Raw genomic sequence first — 14,705 nt, forward strand, 5'->3', positions numbered from 1 at the left:
TGAACATGGTAGTACTAGCGAACCTAGTGTATACCAAGCCCCAAGATGAGAAAATTTGAGTAGATTGAGTGGCCAGTCAGTTTGAATCCTTTGAACATTCTTAAAAGCATGGATGTTGTTGGTTGATCAATGTTTGTGGCTTTTCCATGTTTCACAGCCTGCAGTTGATAGCTGAAAGAATGATACTCAGATATTAGTTATTTGGTTTATCTAGCAAGGCAAAGCTGAATACGAATTAAAAACTACTCAAAACACAACCAAATAAAACGAAGAAACCATGTAAAAGAAATACGAACTCATAATTAAGAAAAAAACAAAAAAAAAACTAAGTTCAAAATTAACCAAAAAAGTTATGGCAGATTCCTAAATGGAACTATGACAAGTACCCTCCCCCAGACTTAGTTTACACCGTCCCTGGTGTGACAACAAAAAATAAGACCATAAAACGTTAGAATAGAAAAGAAAATAAAATAGCGCGGTCGGAAATCAAATGGCAATACTGGCCGGTGATAGCTCCTACTCCTCGTCTCCTGCTCCAGATGTTTCTGCATCTTTGGGTCTCTTGGACCTCTTTCTTACCCTGTGTGTACCACTCGAACCCGAACCAGAGCTGGATGGAGAGCTGTCCCGATGAACTACATCATCCTTTTGGCAACGACACGGCTTGATACGTGAAATGGCAGCCCAGATCTTTTGTAGCATGTCGTTGTTTGTCTTTATGCTCTGATCTCTCCAATGTTGTTGCTGGCGTGGAGTGGCGTTCGGTGGAAGCTCTTGCAGCTTGTACTGGCTGGAGTCTGATGGGAGTAGCTGATGGGGTTGTGAATCATTTGGAATGGCTTGTGCAGCCTCATCTTCTCCTTCTTCATCATCGACGGCCTTGCCTTTGGTCTGATATTTTGGCGTGAAGAAGGATGGCTTGTCTACTAGTGCGGTAGCAGGGGGTATGAACTCAACTGCAGCCTCTGAAAGTAGAGCAGTCAGGCCGATCTGAGGCAGGTGGCAGTAGAGTGTTTTCTTCGCTCGGTCCTGGAATACGTAGACGTAAGGACCATCCCGATCGATCCTCGAGTGGGGACCAGCTATGAACTCCTTACTTACTAGAGAAATGACATCCAGGTAGTTCCAAGCAATGTTGTTCGATCTGTCCAGTGCTACCTGATGGTTCTCGCAGTCTACACCCACATGTGTAAGGATCCGAGTAATCACTGCACCAAATCCACATGCACTGCTCTTGGATTTGGTTACTTTCCCCTTGTATCCTGCTAAGTTTGCGGCCAGCACCGCTCCCATGTTGAAGGCAGTAGCAGGTGGGAATGTAGAGTTTCCAAATGCCGGTAGCAAATGCCTCACACCTTGGTACAGGAGGCACAACTCCCATTGCGTGACTGATGCAGCTGTGGTTGTCCCGTATAGCAATGAACCAATGAGGCGTGTGGCATATCTCAGTACTGGGTTCCGGATAAGTGACTCCTTTGCCTGAGAAGATCTATAAACCCATGTGCCAATCGTTTCCCAGAAGTTCAACAGCTCTGAAGTCCAATAAAGATCAGATGTCCTCTCCCCTGCACTCAATCCAAATAGTCCGCAGAGGTCTGTAAAAGACACGTCAAAGTATACTTTCTGCACTACGAATGCCAGAAAACCTTCCTGATGGCTATCATCGGGATGGCTGACGTATGCATATGCTATGAACTGGCGTACCAACTCCGGATAAGTGGGTTCGTTGAGGTTGCATAGTTGGCCTAGACCCATGTTCTGGAACAGCCCTTCAATGTCTGATTTGATTCCCAATATTGTCATCGTCTGAGGACATGCTAGTTGTGTAACCGGAACGACTACCTTCTTCATGTTGTTGTAGTGGGTGGTATTAGACTTATCCCACTTCTTTGGCCTTTGCTTCTCTCGCTGAGACGAACCCTCTTCTTGTGTGTTCTTCTTTGCTGATGTTTTCATGCGCTTCATAATCAGTTCATTCCCCAGGTTCATCATTCCAATATGTATTTCAACAACGATTTGCTCTCAACATGGTTATAATCAATTAAGAACTCAAATCAACATGAAAATGAAAGGCGAAATCGAGTTGTGATAAAAAAAATCAAATTGAAAAAAATTCTCAATCCCTAAATCATCTCAAATCCTGTTCCAAACTCGTTGATCACAGACAATTGTGTTCTATTCCATGTTTAAACATATGTTTCATGCATATTTGTTCAAGGAATCAACACGGAAATAAGAAATTCACAATACCTAAATCATGCAGAGGATGTACCCGAATGAGGTGTTCCCGGACGTGCCAGACCCATAGTTTTTTTTTCCAAAAACTCGGAATGTTTTATTTTTATTTGTGAAACTTTGAATATTAATTAATATGATTTCAATTTTAATTTTAATTTTATATTTTCGAATTTAAATTTCAAAAATTTTATTTTTTTAAAAAAATTAATATTTTTTACATTCCGAGGAAATTAATTATATTTTTTACTCGATCGATCGATGCATTTTTGGACATATATCCATCGATCGATCTGTTTTTAAAAAACGTTCGGAATATACCGAAACGTTCGGATATACCGAGGGACATCTTCCTCGGAATATACCGAGGGACATCTTCCTCGGAATATACCGAGGGACACCTTTCCTCGGAATATACCGAGGGACATGTTCCTTGGAATATACCGAGGGACATGTTCCTCGGAATATTCCGAGGAAGATGTCCCTCGATATATTCCGAACGTTTTTTTATAAACGGATCGATCGATGGATATATGTCCAAAAACGCATCGATCGATGAACTTATGAGGAAATATCCCGACGAAGTTCTCCCTCGGTATATTCCGAGGAGATTTCTGACAAACTAGTGATCCTCGGAATTTCCTCAGAAATTTGTTTCCTCGGAATTCCGTCGGAAAATTCCGAGGGATTTCCGAGGAAAGAAGAAAATCCGAGGAATTATTTCCGAGGACTTGTTTCGTCGGTATGTCGTCGGAATAACGTTATTCTGACGAAATTCCGACGATTTTTTCCCTCAGTATCCTTGCTGTTTTCTTGTAGTGGGACGTTCCGACAGACAACAAAGTCGTCTGACGAATTTGACGATTTTCCGACGGCATTCCGACGAAACCAAAAAATACAATTTCGTCAGAAATTCGTCGGAATATACCGGTGACTTTCCGACCAAAGAGTGGGCGTCGGTATATACCGACGCAATTCCGACGACATTCTGATTTAATATATAACCATTACGTTCGTCCGAAATTCGTCGGTATATACCGCCGACTTTCCGACGACCATGCGATCAATAATATAACCGTCGCTGTCGTCGGAAGTTCATCGGCATATACCGACGAATTTCTGACGAACCTTTTGACCGTTGCGGACAAATACATATGACCGTTTTATAGCCGTTGAGATAGGAAAATACTGACGGAATTCCGAGGGATATGACCGTGAAGATCGTCGGACTGCCGTAAGCAATTTTCTATAAATACAACCTCTCCTCATTCAACTCATTCACTCCTCATTCTCTCTTCACTCTCTCTAATCACAACAATTCCGAGAAAATCATGTCTTAAGGAGTTTATTATCGTTCGTGGATGGATAAACCTCATATGGATCCCAACACCAATTTACTTACGGAAGAATACGGTCAAGGGATTGGAGATTCATGAAGCTTATTGAACAGCAACCGGATGCAAAAACCGGTATGTTAAGATGTCCCTACTCTACTTGCAATAATAATAGGATTATAAGAGAATTTGATGTTTGGACTCGTTTGTATATGAGAGGATTTTCACGTAATTATAAAGTTTGGTATCTTCATAGGGAAGCTGGTTATGAATATGATAGTACTAGCGAACCTCAGCCTGTTAGCAAACCTCAACCTGATATTAGGTTAGAAGAACCTAGATCGGATATAGATTATGGTGTAGGTACTGTGCAGATGGTACATGATCATTATAGAGGGGAAGAACCAAATCCCGAATCTAGGAGATTTTTTGACATGTTGGATGCCAGAAAACAACCTTTGTATAAAGGTTGTAGAGATGGTCATTCACCCTTATCATCTGCAACTAGATTGATGGGTATTAAGATAGACTATAATTTGACTGAAGAATGTGTGTATGCGATTACTGATTTTGTCAAAGGTATTCTACCTGAAGATAATCTTGCACCGGGTTCATACTACGAGGTTCAAAAACTTGTTGCGGGTCTTCAACTACCGTACGAAGTGATAGATGTATGTATTGACAACTGCATGATCTATTGGGGAGCAGATAAGGAACGGGATAACTGCAAATTTTGTAGGAAACCTCGTTATCTGGAAACGAGGGGAAGAGTTCCGATCCCGTTCAAAAGGATGTGGTATTTGCCTTTGACGGAAAGATTGCAGAGGTTGTATCAGTGTGAGCGCACAACAAAAGTAATGAGATGGCATGCATAGCATTCCACAAATGGTGAGATTAGACATCCTTCAGATGCGAAGGCTTGGAAACATTTCCAGTCAACATATCCAGAATTTGCGGAAGAGAGAAGAAATGTTTATCTTGGATTATGTACTGATGGTTTCAGCCCATTTGGAAAGAGTGGAAGACAGTATTCTCTATGGTCAGTTATTGTGACACCGTACAACTTACCGCCAAGCTTGTGCATGCGACGAGAGTTTTTGTTCCTCTCAATTCTCGTCCCCGGGCTAGAGCATCCTAAGAGATCACTAGACGTGTTTCTTCAACCACTGATATATGAGTTGCAACAACTATGGGCACATGGTTTTGAGACATACGATGTTTCGTGCAAAAAAAACTTTTATATGCGGACAGTACTTATGTGGACAAAAGTGACTTTCCAGCATATGGTATGTTATCCGGATGGAAAACACATGGGAGGCTATCATGTCCATATTGTCAAGATGACACAGATGCTTTCCAACTAAAGCACTGAAGGAAAACGTGTTGGTTTGACTGTCACATAAAATTTCTACCACCTGATCATCCATACCGTAGGAGTAAGACTTTGTTTAAGAACAACAAGCAGGTGTTTGATGGTCCACCTGAGGAAGTTAGTGGGGAAAAAATGTGGAAGCAGTTGAGGGATTTTGGTGCAGGGAGGACGCCAGACGTAGGTGGACATGAAAACATTCGAGTCGATGCGGTTGGAGAGCTACATAACTGGCACAAAAAGAGTATTTTCTGGGATCTGCCATATTGGGAGGATCATCTATTGCGGCATAATTTAGATGTCATGCATATCGAGAAGAACTTTTTCGACAATCTGATGAACACAATCCTTAACATCCAAGGTAAAACGAAGGATAATTTGAAGTCAAGGTTGGATTTAGTCGATATCTGTGATCGTTCTGAACTTCACGTTGATGAGAACGGTACGGCCCCTTTTCCCATTTATCGGCTAGATGGTGCTGGAAAAGAAGAGTTCTTTGATTGGATTACAGATATAGTAAAATTTCCAGACGGTTATTCATCAAATTTGCGAAACTGCGTTGATAGAAGCGAAGGACGACACTGCAGTGATGTCTCTTAAGAACTCTAAGAACCGAAAGAGCGATCGTGGCAGGAAAGGTATGTATGTGCACAACCTCAGCGCTTGCTCTATGTCTTCTAAGGAGGATCAACTTGTAAGTTCTATTCTTTTTTTATCTTTATATTTATTTAAATAAATATTTTTATATATTCTTTGGCTAATGACTGTTTTTTAGATTGAAGTAAATGATGGTAATCCCGTTGATCGTTTTCAACTTATTAAGGAGGCTCACACTAACAAGAAGACGAATCAAATTCAGGACGCCGTGATCAGATCCGTCGTTGACTTGGTGGAAACTCAAAAAGAAGATCTTCTATCTTCTCAGCCTCTCTCTGATGACGGCGATTCTACGGGAGTTTCAACCAACATGTTCCGATTGCAAATAAATGAGATGGTCGAAAAGGTAATTTTTTTATTAATATATTTATTTTATAATGTAGTTTACTAACTTTAAATATTTTTGTAGGCGGTTCCTAAAAGGAAAGGAGGACGTTTAGTTGGGGTGGCCCGCCGTGCTTCTTCGTATCCGGTGTCTTCTTCGCAAGTTTCGTATACAGAACAAATATGAACGGATTGTGGCATTGGAGGAGCAGAACGCCACTATTCTTTCTGAGAATGCCACTATCCTTGCTCAGCTGGAATCCCAAAAGAAGACCAACGCCGAGATATTGGAAAAGGTAGATCGTTTGTGCCTTAGGGTTCTTAGTTTTTTATGAATTTTAAAAATTGATGAATGTTTTTTTTTCTATTTAAGTTTCTATGAATTAAAATTCTATAATATTATTAGTTTTAAATTTCAGATTTTGTGTATATATTAATTTTTAATATAAAAAATATTTATAAATGCAAAATTTATTCATATTTAAAATTGGTACATTCTGACGAATCAGAGCCGTCAGAATATACCGACAAACCGGTTCGTCGAAATATACTGACGAATCATAGTCGTCGGAATATACCGACGAGTACAGGTCGTCAGAATATACTGACGAATTAGTGTCGTCGGAATATTCCGATGAACCTGTTTGTCGCTATATTCCGACGACTCTAATTCGTCAGTATATTCTGACGACCTAATTCGTCGGAATATAGTGTTTCCGATGAATTCTGTTCTCGGAATATGTTATCGGAGTGTCGTCGGAAGTTCGTCAGAATGTGGTTTATCGGTATTCGTCAGAAAGTCGTCAGAAACTCTGACGAAATTCCGACGAATTTTTTTTTTCCGACGAAATGATACCGACGACCACTGTCGTCAGTATCCGCCTATTCTGACGAACTTCTAACGATTTTGTCCGTCAGTATCCGCCTGTTTTCTTATAGTGTTATACTCTAGTTAGATGCATATTATACGTATTTTTGTTATGGCTTAGTATAATTATTTTTTTTGTTCAAATGGCTTAGTATAATTTTAAGACTGCATAACTTGACTATCCTAGTTAAAAAAAGAACTGCAACCAGTTGACTACATATAATATCAAATAGACATAATCAATCAGATTTTTTATTCAGGTTCAAGTGTATTCTTATCGGTTTAGATTGTTGATTGTTTGAACTTTGAATATAAAAAGATTAAACGGATCATGATTCCTTTTAGTTTTTTCCTTATATAAAGGGTATGACTGGTTTTTACTACCACCCGTAAACACAACTTTTGCGGTTAATAGCGGTTGTTGGCGTTTTGCAACAATCATAAATTCAAAAACTGATTTTAACTAGCGTTTACAGTTGCAGCGGTTGCGGAAAGATAATTTTTTTTCTTTTTTTCTAAAACAATATAAATACAAAAATAAAAACATTATATAAAAAAATTAAATTGGAATTATAAAAACACTAAAATATATCTTTTATATTAATTAATATTATAAAATTTTAAAATAAAAATATTTTCTTTATTAAAAAAATTAAAACTAGAACTTTCTAAATATAATTTTTATATTTATTATAATATTATGATTTTTGATATTTTATAATTATATAAAATATAAATATTGTTAATTTATTATTTAACCACTGCTGCATTTGATAGTTAACCAGTCATAAATATCCTGTAAACGCACTAATTTCTAATCGCAGAACCAGTCGTACAAATCTCTTAAAACCGTTAGAAACCTCAACCATCCGCATCCGCAAACTTTAATAAACGCAACCGGTGAACAATGTCTACTGTTCACTTTTGAAATTGATGAATTAACCAATTATTTAAGAAAACGATATACTATTATACACAAATATTTCCAGCGTAAATATTAAACAATTAATAGACATTAAATAGAGTCACAAGATATATATTTATTTATTTTAATATAAAAGAAATAATAAAGTCGATTTACGTCTCTCACGGTAACTCTGTCGTTTTCCTCACACTCTCAGAGAGAGAGAGAGAGAGAGAGAGAGAGAGAAGCAGGTCTCATGGCGAAGCAGCTTCCTCTCCACAGTCACTACTTCCTCCACTACGGTGCCGTTTTGTAGCTTCTTCTCGGATAATGCCACAACCACATTCCTCCAGTCTCTCACCGACACTTTCATAGGTTTGCTCCTCTCACTCACCGCTCTCTCCTCCGCAACGACGCCGTTTTGAACTCAAGAACTCTTTTTTCTTTTTTTTTCTTTTAATGTTTCTGTGGTGTTTAATCGAACATAAAACATTTAATTGGTCTTTTCGTTACCGCAAAATGTGAGTGAGTAGAAGTGTTTTCAGACCAATTATTGCAATAAAGATTCGAGCTTTAAACAAGACAAAAGAAAAAAAGAAAAAACCATTTCAAGATTTTATTTTTTATTTGCTAATTGGAGCATGTGTTATTAGGAAGTGTCAGTTTTCATGATGTGGATGCCTTTCTTTTCTAAGCTTTAACCCTCTAAAGATTTCATTTTCATGGCAAAGTTTTGACTTTACTAAGTTTTGGTGGGTCGGAAGATTCGTGCAAAGAGTTCTCACTTTAATTAGCTTACTAAATGTTTCACCTTTTTAGCTACTTTTCTTCTTCAAATCTTTACATGTCCTGAAAGGTACGGTTAGTGTTTGCTGCTTCATTGAGATAAAGCTGATCACTGTTGTTTCTGTTTATCTTCAGAAGAAGATAATATTAGTTAAGGAGCTTGTCAATGGAGCATTACGAGGTTCTTGAGCAGATTGGGAAAGGCTCCTTTGGCTCAGCTCTTCTTGTGAGGCATAAGCACGAGAAGAAACTGTAAGATACTTGTGTATCACTTTAATGGAAACTGGTTCTCTTTATTTATGTATGTATAATTAGTGATGTCTGCAATTGATTCTTTCTTGTATTCTTGAAGGTATGTTTTGAAGAAAATCAGGCTGGCTAGGCAGACTGGTAGAACAAGAAGATCTGCTCATCAAGAGGTTCATCCTAATCTCAATATGTTACACACACACATACACTAACACTTGCATATATTTTACATGGATCAAGCAAATTTTATAGTGTTGCCTTCACTGAGCTGAAATTTTTTGAAATGTGGAAGGATATATTTAGATCAATGTTCTAGACCAATTTTCTCAACGTCTAGACCAGATTTGAAAAAAAAAAAAACTGTTCTAGAAAAAATCGTTTCATTTAGATCCGATTTTTAAAACACTGGTTAGATGATGGCACATGGTGACTTTTTTATATTTTTTGAGATTCAAACTCCTTTTCCACTAGCCATTATAGATAAAATTCGTCTGCAGTGTGAAGTTCTATTAGACTAGTAATTAAGTTGATCAAATCTTAATCTAACCACTACAGATAAAAGCTTACTTGAAGTATGAGTGTACACTAGTATATGAATGCTACGGTGTATCACCCTTCAAAGAAATGACACAGGTTATGCTCTTGTGACTAACAGTTCTCCTTGTTAATTGTTACCTCCCTGTAGATGGAACTAATCTCAAAGATCCGAAACCCATTTATCGTCGAATATAAAGACTCTTGGGTTGAAAAAGTACGTTTGTTAAGCCTCTATGTTACTTCAATAGAGATTTATTTTTGTACATTTTAAAAGTAAATAATCATGTCTCTGGTGTGTGTGTTTCCAGGGTTGCTATGTGTGCATTGTTATAGGCTATTGCAAAGGCGGTGACATGTAACTTGTTGTTTTAGTTTTCAGAAACTTTTGCCTGTTCTTGACTCTGAAGGAGTTTCTGAGACATTGTAACTTCTGCATTACAGGGCTGAAGCAATAAAGAAAGCCAATGGAGTTGAATTCTCTGAAGAGGTGTTGTTGTACACCTCTGATCTTAAAAGTTTATTAGTACAGAAAGTTCTGAATCTCTTTTTTGTTTTTCAGAAACTCTGCAGGTGGCTGGTACAACTCTTGATGGCTCTTGAGTACTTACACGCCAGTCACATTCTCCACCGTGATGTCAAGGTTGGTTGTGTTTTAGCATAACACAACTATTGATCATCTTCCGGTTTGAAAACTTACTAATAGAAATCTCCTTGGTTTAATTCCAGTGTTCAAACATATTCTTGACAAAGGATCACGATATACGTCTAGGTGACTTTGGACTTGCCAAGATCTTGACATCAGACGACCTTGCTTCTTCAGTAAGTAATAGATTTCAAACTTCTTCAATGGTCTTAAGTCTCTGAATTGATTTGTGTTTTTTAATCAGGTGGTTGGAACACCAAGCTACATGTGCCCTGAGCTACTTGCTGATATTCCCTACGGATCAAAGTCTGATATTTGGTCGTTAGGCAAGTTTCTCTCATCCCATGGCTTAAGACACTAAGAGAAAGAAACAATGTTTAACTCTGTTACAGGATGTTGTATGTATGAGATGACGGCTTTGAAACCAGCATTCAAAGCCTTTGTAAGTAACTTCTTCTCCATCCATCCACAACCTTCAAAGATCATGTTCCCTTTTGTCTTGATCTTCATGATTCTGTTTAGGACATGCAAGGGCTGATCAACAGGATAAACAGATCCATCGTTGCTCCACTTCCTGTGCAATATTCTATTGGCTTGTAAGTATATAATATTCTTATTTTTTATAGAGAGAGCTCAGCAACTTCCATTTGATTTTGCGTTTCCTGCTTTCTCCAGTCGAGGTTTGGTTAAAAGCATGCTCAGGAAGAATCCAGAACTCAGACCAAGCGTACGCACCATTCTTGTTGTGATCATTAAACCTAAGCTGTACAAATCTGATTAGTAAGTTTTGTGTAGGCTTCTGATCTTCTCAGACACCCGCTGCTTCAGCCCTACGTTCAAAAGGTTCTTCTCAAGGTGAGCTACCGAGGACAAGGTGAGTTACCAGAGTCTGAATCCGCGAGAAGAAGAAGCTATCCTGAGCAGAGAAGGCGTCCGCCTTCTGGCAAATGCAAGAGCTATGGTCCAAGCAGGTTTGAGGTTGATCAGGATGATTCTGTTTCTTCTGTTAAACCCCTGCACACGTATTTGAACAGGCGTAGGCCAGTGGAGTTGTCTACCAAGGTTGTTCGTAGACCAGCTGTTTCAAAAACTTCAGGGGTTTCTTACAGTTCAAAACATGTGCCAGTGAGATCAAGCCAGCCTAAGAGTGGTGGTCTGGTAAGTCATTTGTCCATATACTTCTTTATAGGCCTGCGGGTTCGGGTAGTTCGGTTTGGGTAGCTTGGTTCTAACATAAATTTTACTGAATTAACCCGAAATAAAGTTTGATCTCGGTTATATTTTGTTAAAATTTCGGATAAATTTGGTTATTTCGGTTAGTTGGAATTGGATTTTTTGGTATGGTTTGGTTATATTTTTTGTTTTTAATAAAACCGAAGTTTTTGATTTCAGTTATATTTTCGTATAATTTTTGGATAAGTTCAGTTATTTTTGTTAATTCGGTTTGAAATTTGGTAGGGTTTGGTTATACTCTTTTTGTTTTTTGTATAAAAAAAAAGAAGTAACCAATTGTCGAACCAAAAACCAATTAATTTAGAAAACCTACCGAATCGAACCAAACTCCTAAGAACATTCCGGTTCGGTTCAAAATCCCAGCCCTACTCCTTTATCTTACTAGTTGCTGATTCACTCTGTTTATATTTTTTGATCTAATGTATCAGAAACCAGCTGCAACAACTCGTAGGGCCTCCTTACCAGTCTCACAAAAACCTTCAAAAGGAACAAAAGACACTCTCTACACTCCAACCATCGGTATACTCCATCAGCTAAACTCTCCAGACGTCTCCGTAAACTCACCAAGAATCGACACAATCAAGTTCCCACTAGCTTCATACGAAGAAATGCCATTCACTCCCGTTGTGCGCAACAAGAAGACCAAAGGATCATCCAAAGGATCATACAGCCCACCTCCAGAGCCACCGCTAGACTGCTCAATCACAAAAGACAAGTTCACGCTTGAAGAACCAGAACGCTTGTCTGATCAGAACGCGACGAGCAGGGCTTCCTCAGGTGCGTCAAGGAGTAGACAGAGGTTTGATCCCAGCTCGTATCAGCAACGTGCTGAGGCGCTTGAGGGGTTGCTTGAGTTCAGCGCGAGGCTGCTTTTGGACGAGAGGTATGATGAGCTGAATGTGTTGCTGAAACCGTTTGGTCCGGGGAAAGTGTCGCCTAGAGAGACGGCGATATGGTTGTCTAAGAGTTACAAGGAAACTAGTGCTAGTAAGCAGGAAGGTTAATGAACATGGGTTCAAAGGCCTTTTTTGAAACTTGTTGAGGTTCCACGATTTGATAGAAGTTTGTTTTGACACTTAGGCTGTGTTTCTTTGAAGCTAACCCTTGTATCTGATGAAACAATGATATTCAAGAAAGACTGACATCTCCGTAATCGTTATTCCACTTAGACCTTATGAACCACATAGTTCAAGTAAGAAGTATAAATTGCAGTTTAAGTACTTAGATTGTTGATGTCTTCAGCGTTCACACACACCTTTTCCTTGATGAAAACCACTCACAATTTGCTTCCAAGTTTGAAGGAAAACTTAAATGTCTCATGTAGGCAAATGCACAAACGAATGGTGAATATATTGAAGACAGATGTCGAACCTTTTTAGGCCATTGAGCTTTTTTTTAACAATTATTCTGAATTCGAGAGCTTAGTTTAATGAGAAACTAGTGGTATTCGGGTGTTACGCGCCAGATTCATATATTTTATTCTGAAATAAATTTATAATTCATTTGAGAGTGATTAGCGAATACATGAACTTATATGCTATACCGTTACAAAAAAAAATTATATATGTTGAAAGAGAATAAGATTTTTTCTGATTCATTTGATACTGATTAGCGACAGTAGAATAAAAAATCGATATTTATTATCTGATGGTTGGTGATAGATAATAGTTAGAAATCAATGATAAATGTTGTATGTTGAGCATGTGGATGTAGACTTGGAGTGTGTGCTGGATAGTTGCTCCTGAAAGTCTTGTTTGATGTGAGAACTTATAAGAGAGAAGTAATTCGTTATTTCATTCTTTGATTATTTATGGGAGTTGAACATTGTAAGCAGCTTAAGGTGATATAGCTTGTGATGAGTTCCCGTAGCCCGGGAAGTTCTCCATTAGTAAATTCATAGTAAACTAATTTTATTGTACATAAAAGCTCAGGGGGTATTTTTTCCTTTACAAATATTTGATTTTGTTAAATAAAGATTTATCATTAAGAAAGTTCTTTTGCTGACATTTGTAGTGTTCTTTTGTTTAATCTAGTCAGTCCCTAATGAAAGTCATCTATGAACATGTAAACGCTTATTTATAAAGAAAACAGATACCACTCGAATCGGTTTGGATTTACTGTATGTTCGATTAACACCAATTTCATATACTACGAAAGTAAATCAAGGAAAAAAACTATTAAATATTAAATTGAGTGAATACTTTGATGACTCTAATTTTTTTTTATAAAACATATGCATTTGTGGAACGCAGTCAGGGTAAAACCCGAAAATCTATTCACAATATGACACCCTATAACGAGAGAGTTACTATTATTTTTTTATAGGTTAGAAACAATCTTCTTCATATTTTTTGTAACTGCGTGAGAAACAAATTTTGACAGAGGCTAATTTTACCAAATTAGGAAAAACAGTAAAATATATTGTTTTCATGTTTTGACCGGTGCTCATCATTGTTTATATATTATGCTATTTTAAAGATTTCGGAGAAATTATTGAAGTCCAAAGAATGTACGGTGCCACTCACCGATGTATTATTCTTTATAACAGTTTTTGATATATAGGTACGACATTTCATTCGTACCTGTTTCAGAAAAATATATAACTTGGAGAGCACGTGAGTTCATAAAAGTGCATATGTGTTAAAATAAAAACGAAGCTTTGTTATAAAAAACTTGCAGATATAGTTCAAACAGCCACAACGAAATTAATGTAAAAATAACATAGAGTTTTGCTTAGTAAGTATAGTAAATGGGGATTTTGCTTCGGCAACAGTAGCTATGCCATGCGGGACTTTTTTTTCGATTCTCATGTGGGTCAAGTATGGGAATGGTAGATGCAGAGCGAATTAATCCTGCAACAACAGATGAGGATGGCTATGGTTGGCACTTGTAGTTTCACCAACTTCTGCTCCCACACCACTTGCTACCTCTGCCAAAGTGTTATCAGCACCAATAGAGCCATTAGATGCTACCGGTTTCTCCACAGGCACATCATCATTAGGTTCCTGGCCATCTCCCTCGTGATATCAAAGTGATTAACATGAATATATATGTAACAACCCGCCCCGTGGGACCCAGGCTTACAGCGCTGCAGCGCGCCGACCCCAACCCCTCCATTATGGAACACCTTCCATAATTAGGTTGTTGGTGAGCGTCGAACCCACGACCTCACCCTTTAACAGCCTTCCCACAAGACAAGCTGTCACCAATTGAACTGCAGATCAATTGGTGACAGCTTGTCTTGTGGGAAGGCTGTTAAAGGGTGAGGTCGTGGGTTCGACGCTCACAACAACCTAATTATGGAAGGTGTTCCATAATGGAGGGGTTGGGGTCGGCGCGCTGCAGCGCTGTAAGCCCGGGTCCCACAGGGCGGGTTGTTACAATATAATTCAAAGAGATGTAGAAAAAAACTCAGTATTAAGTACCAACATGTATAACAAAGTCTGGGAGTGGTGGACGCTGCTGCTCAGTGAAGGTGAAAGTCTGGTGCTTAGAACCATAACAATTAGAATACACAATTGAGGGGGTAACTTGAAATAGTTAAGACTTTCACCTGAGATGCGGAG

The 14,705-nt window shown here is 38.3% G+C and overlaps 1 protein-coding gene across 3 annotated transcripts; it reads left to right on the top strand.

The window, feature by feature from the left end:
• The first annotated feature begins 7,835 nt into the window (after window positions 1-7,835).
• LOC111209127 (serine/threonine-protein kinase Nek3) lies at window positions 7,836-12,292 on the top strand. 3 transcript variants are annotated; one of them, XM_022708947.2, is made up of 14 exons: window positions 7,836-8,066; window positions 8,613-8,729; window positions 8,830-8,896; window positions 9,412-9,477; window positions 9,572-9,618; window positions 9,705-9,750; window positions 9,823-9,903; window positions 9,990-10,082; window positions 10,151-10,232; window positions 10,299-10,348; window positions 10,429-10,502; window positions 10,582-10,633; window positions 10,702-11,064; window positions 11,568-12,292. In XM_022708947.2, exons 2-14 carry the CDS (start codon window positions 8,644-8,646, stop codon window positions 12,141-12,143), a joined length of 1,683 nt encoding a protein of 560 aa, XP_022564668.1. In that variant the 5' UTR covers window positions 7,836-8,066; window positions 8,613-8,643; the 3' UTR covers window positions 12,144-12,292. The 3 variants fall into 3 exon arrangements, with proteins under 3 accessions (XP_022564668.1, XP_048603928.1, XP_048603929.1); XM_048747971.1 differs by having other exon boundaries at window positions 9,705-9,903; XM_048747972.1 differs by lacking the exon at window positions 7,836-8,066 and adding an exon at window positions 8,300-8,547 and having other exon boundaries at window positions 9,705-9,903.
• The last annotated feature ends 2,413 nt before the right edge of the window (window positions 12,293-14,705 follow it).

The sequence above is a fragment of the Brassica napus genome, chromosome C2, assembly GCF_020379485.1.
Source record: "Brassica napus cultivar Da-Ae chromosome C2, Da-Ae, whole genome shotgun sequence".
NCBI lineage: Eukaryota > Viridiplantae > Streptophyta > Magnoliopsida > Brassicales > Brassicaceae > Brassica > Brassica napus.

Coding starts and splice junctions, on each gene's coding strand:
- LOC111209127 (XM_048747971.1), top strand. CDS start 8,644: ATGGAGCATTACGAGGTTCTTGAGCAGATTGGGAAAGGCTCCTTTGGC. Junction 10,083..10,150: donor CAGACGACCTTGCTTCTTCA/GTAAGTAATAGA, acceptor TTTTTTAATCAG/GTGGTTGGAACACCAAGCTA. Junction 10,634..10,701: donor ATCCAGAACTCAGACCAAGC/GTACGCACCATT, acceptor AGTTTTGTGTAG/GCTTCTGATCTTCTCAGACA.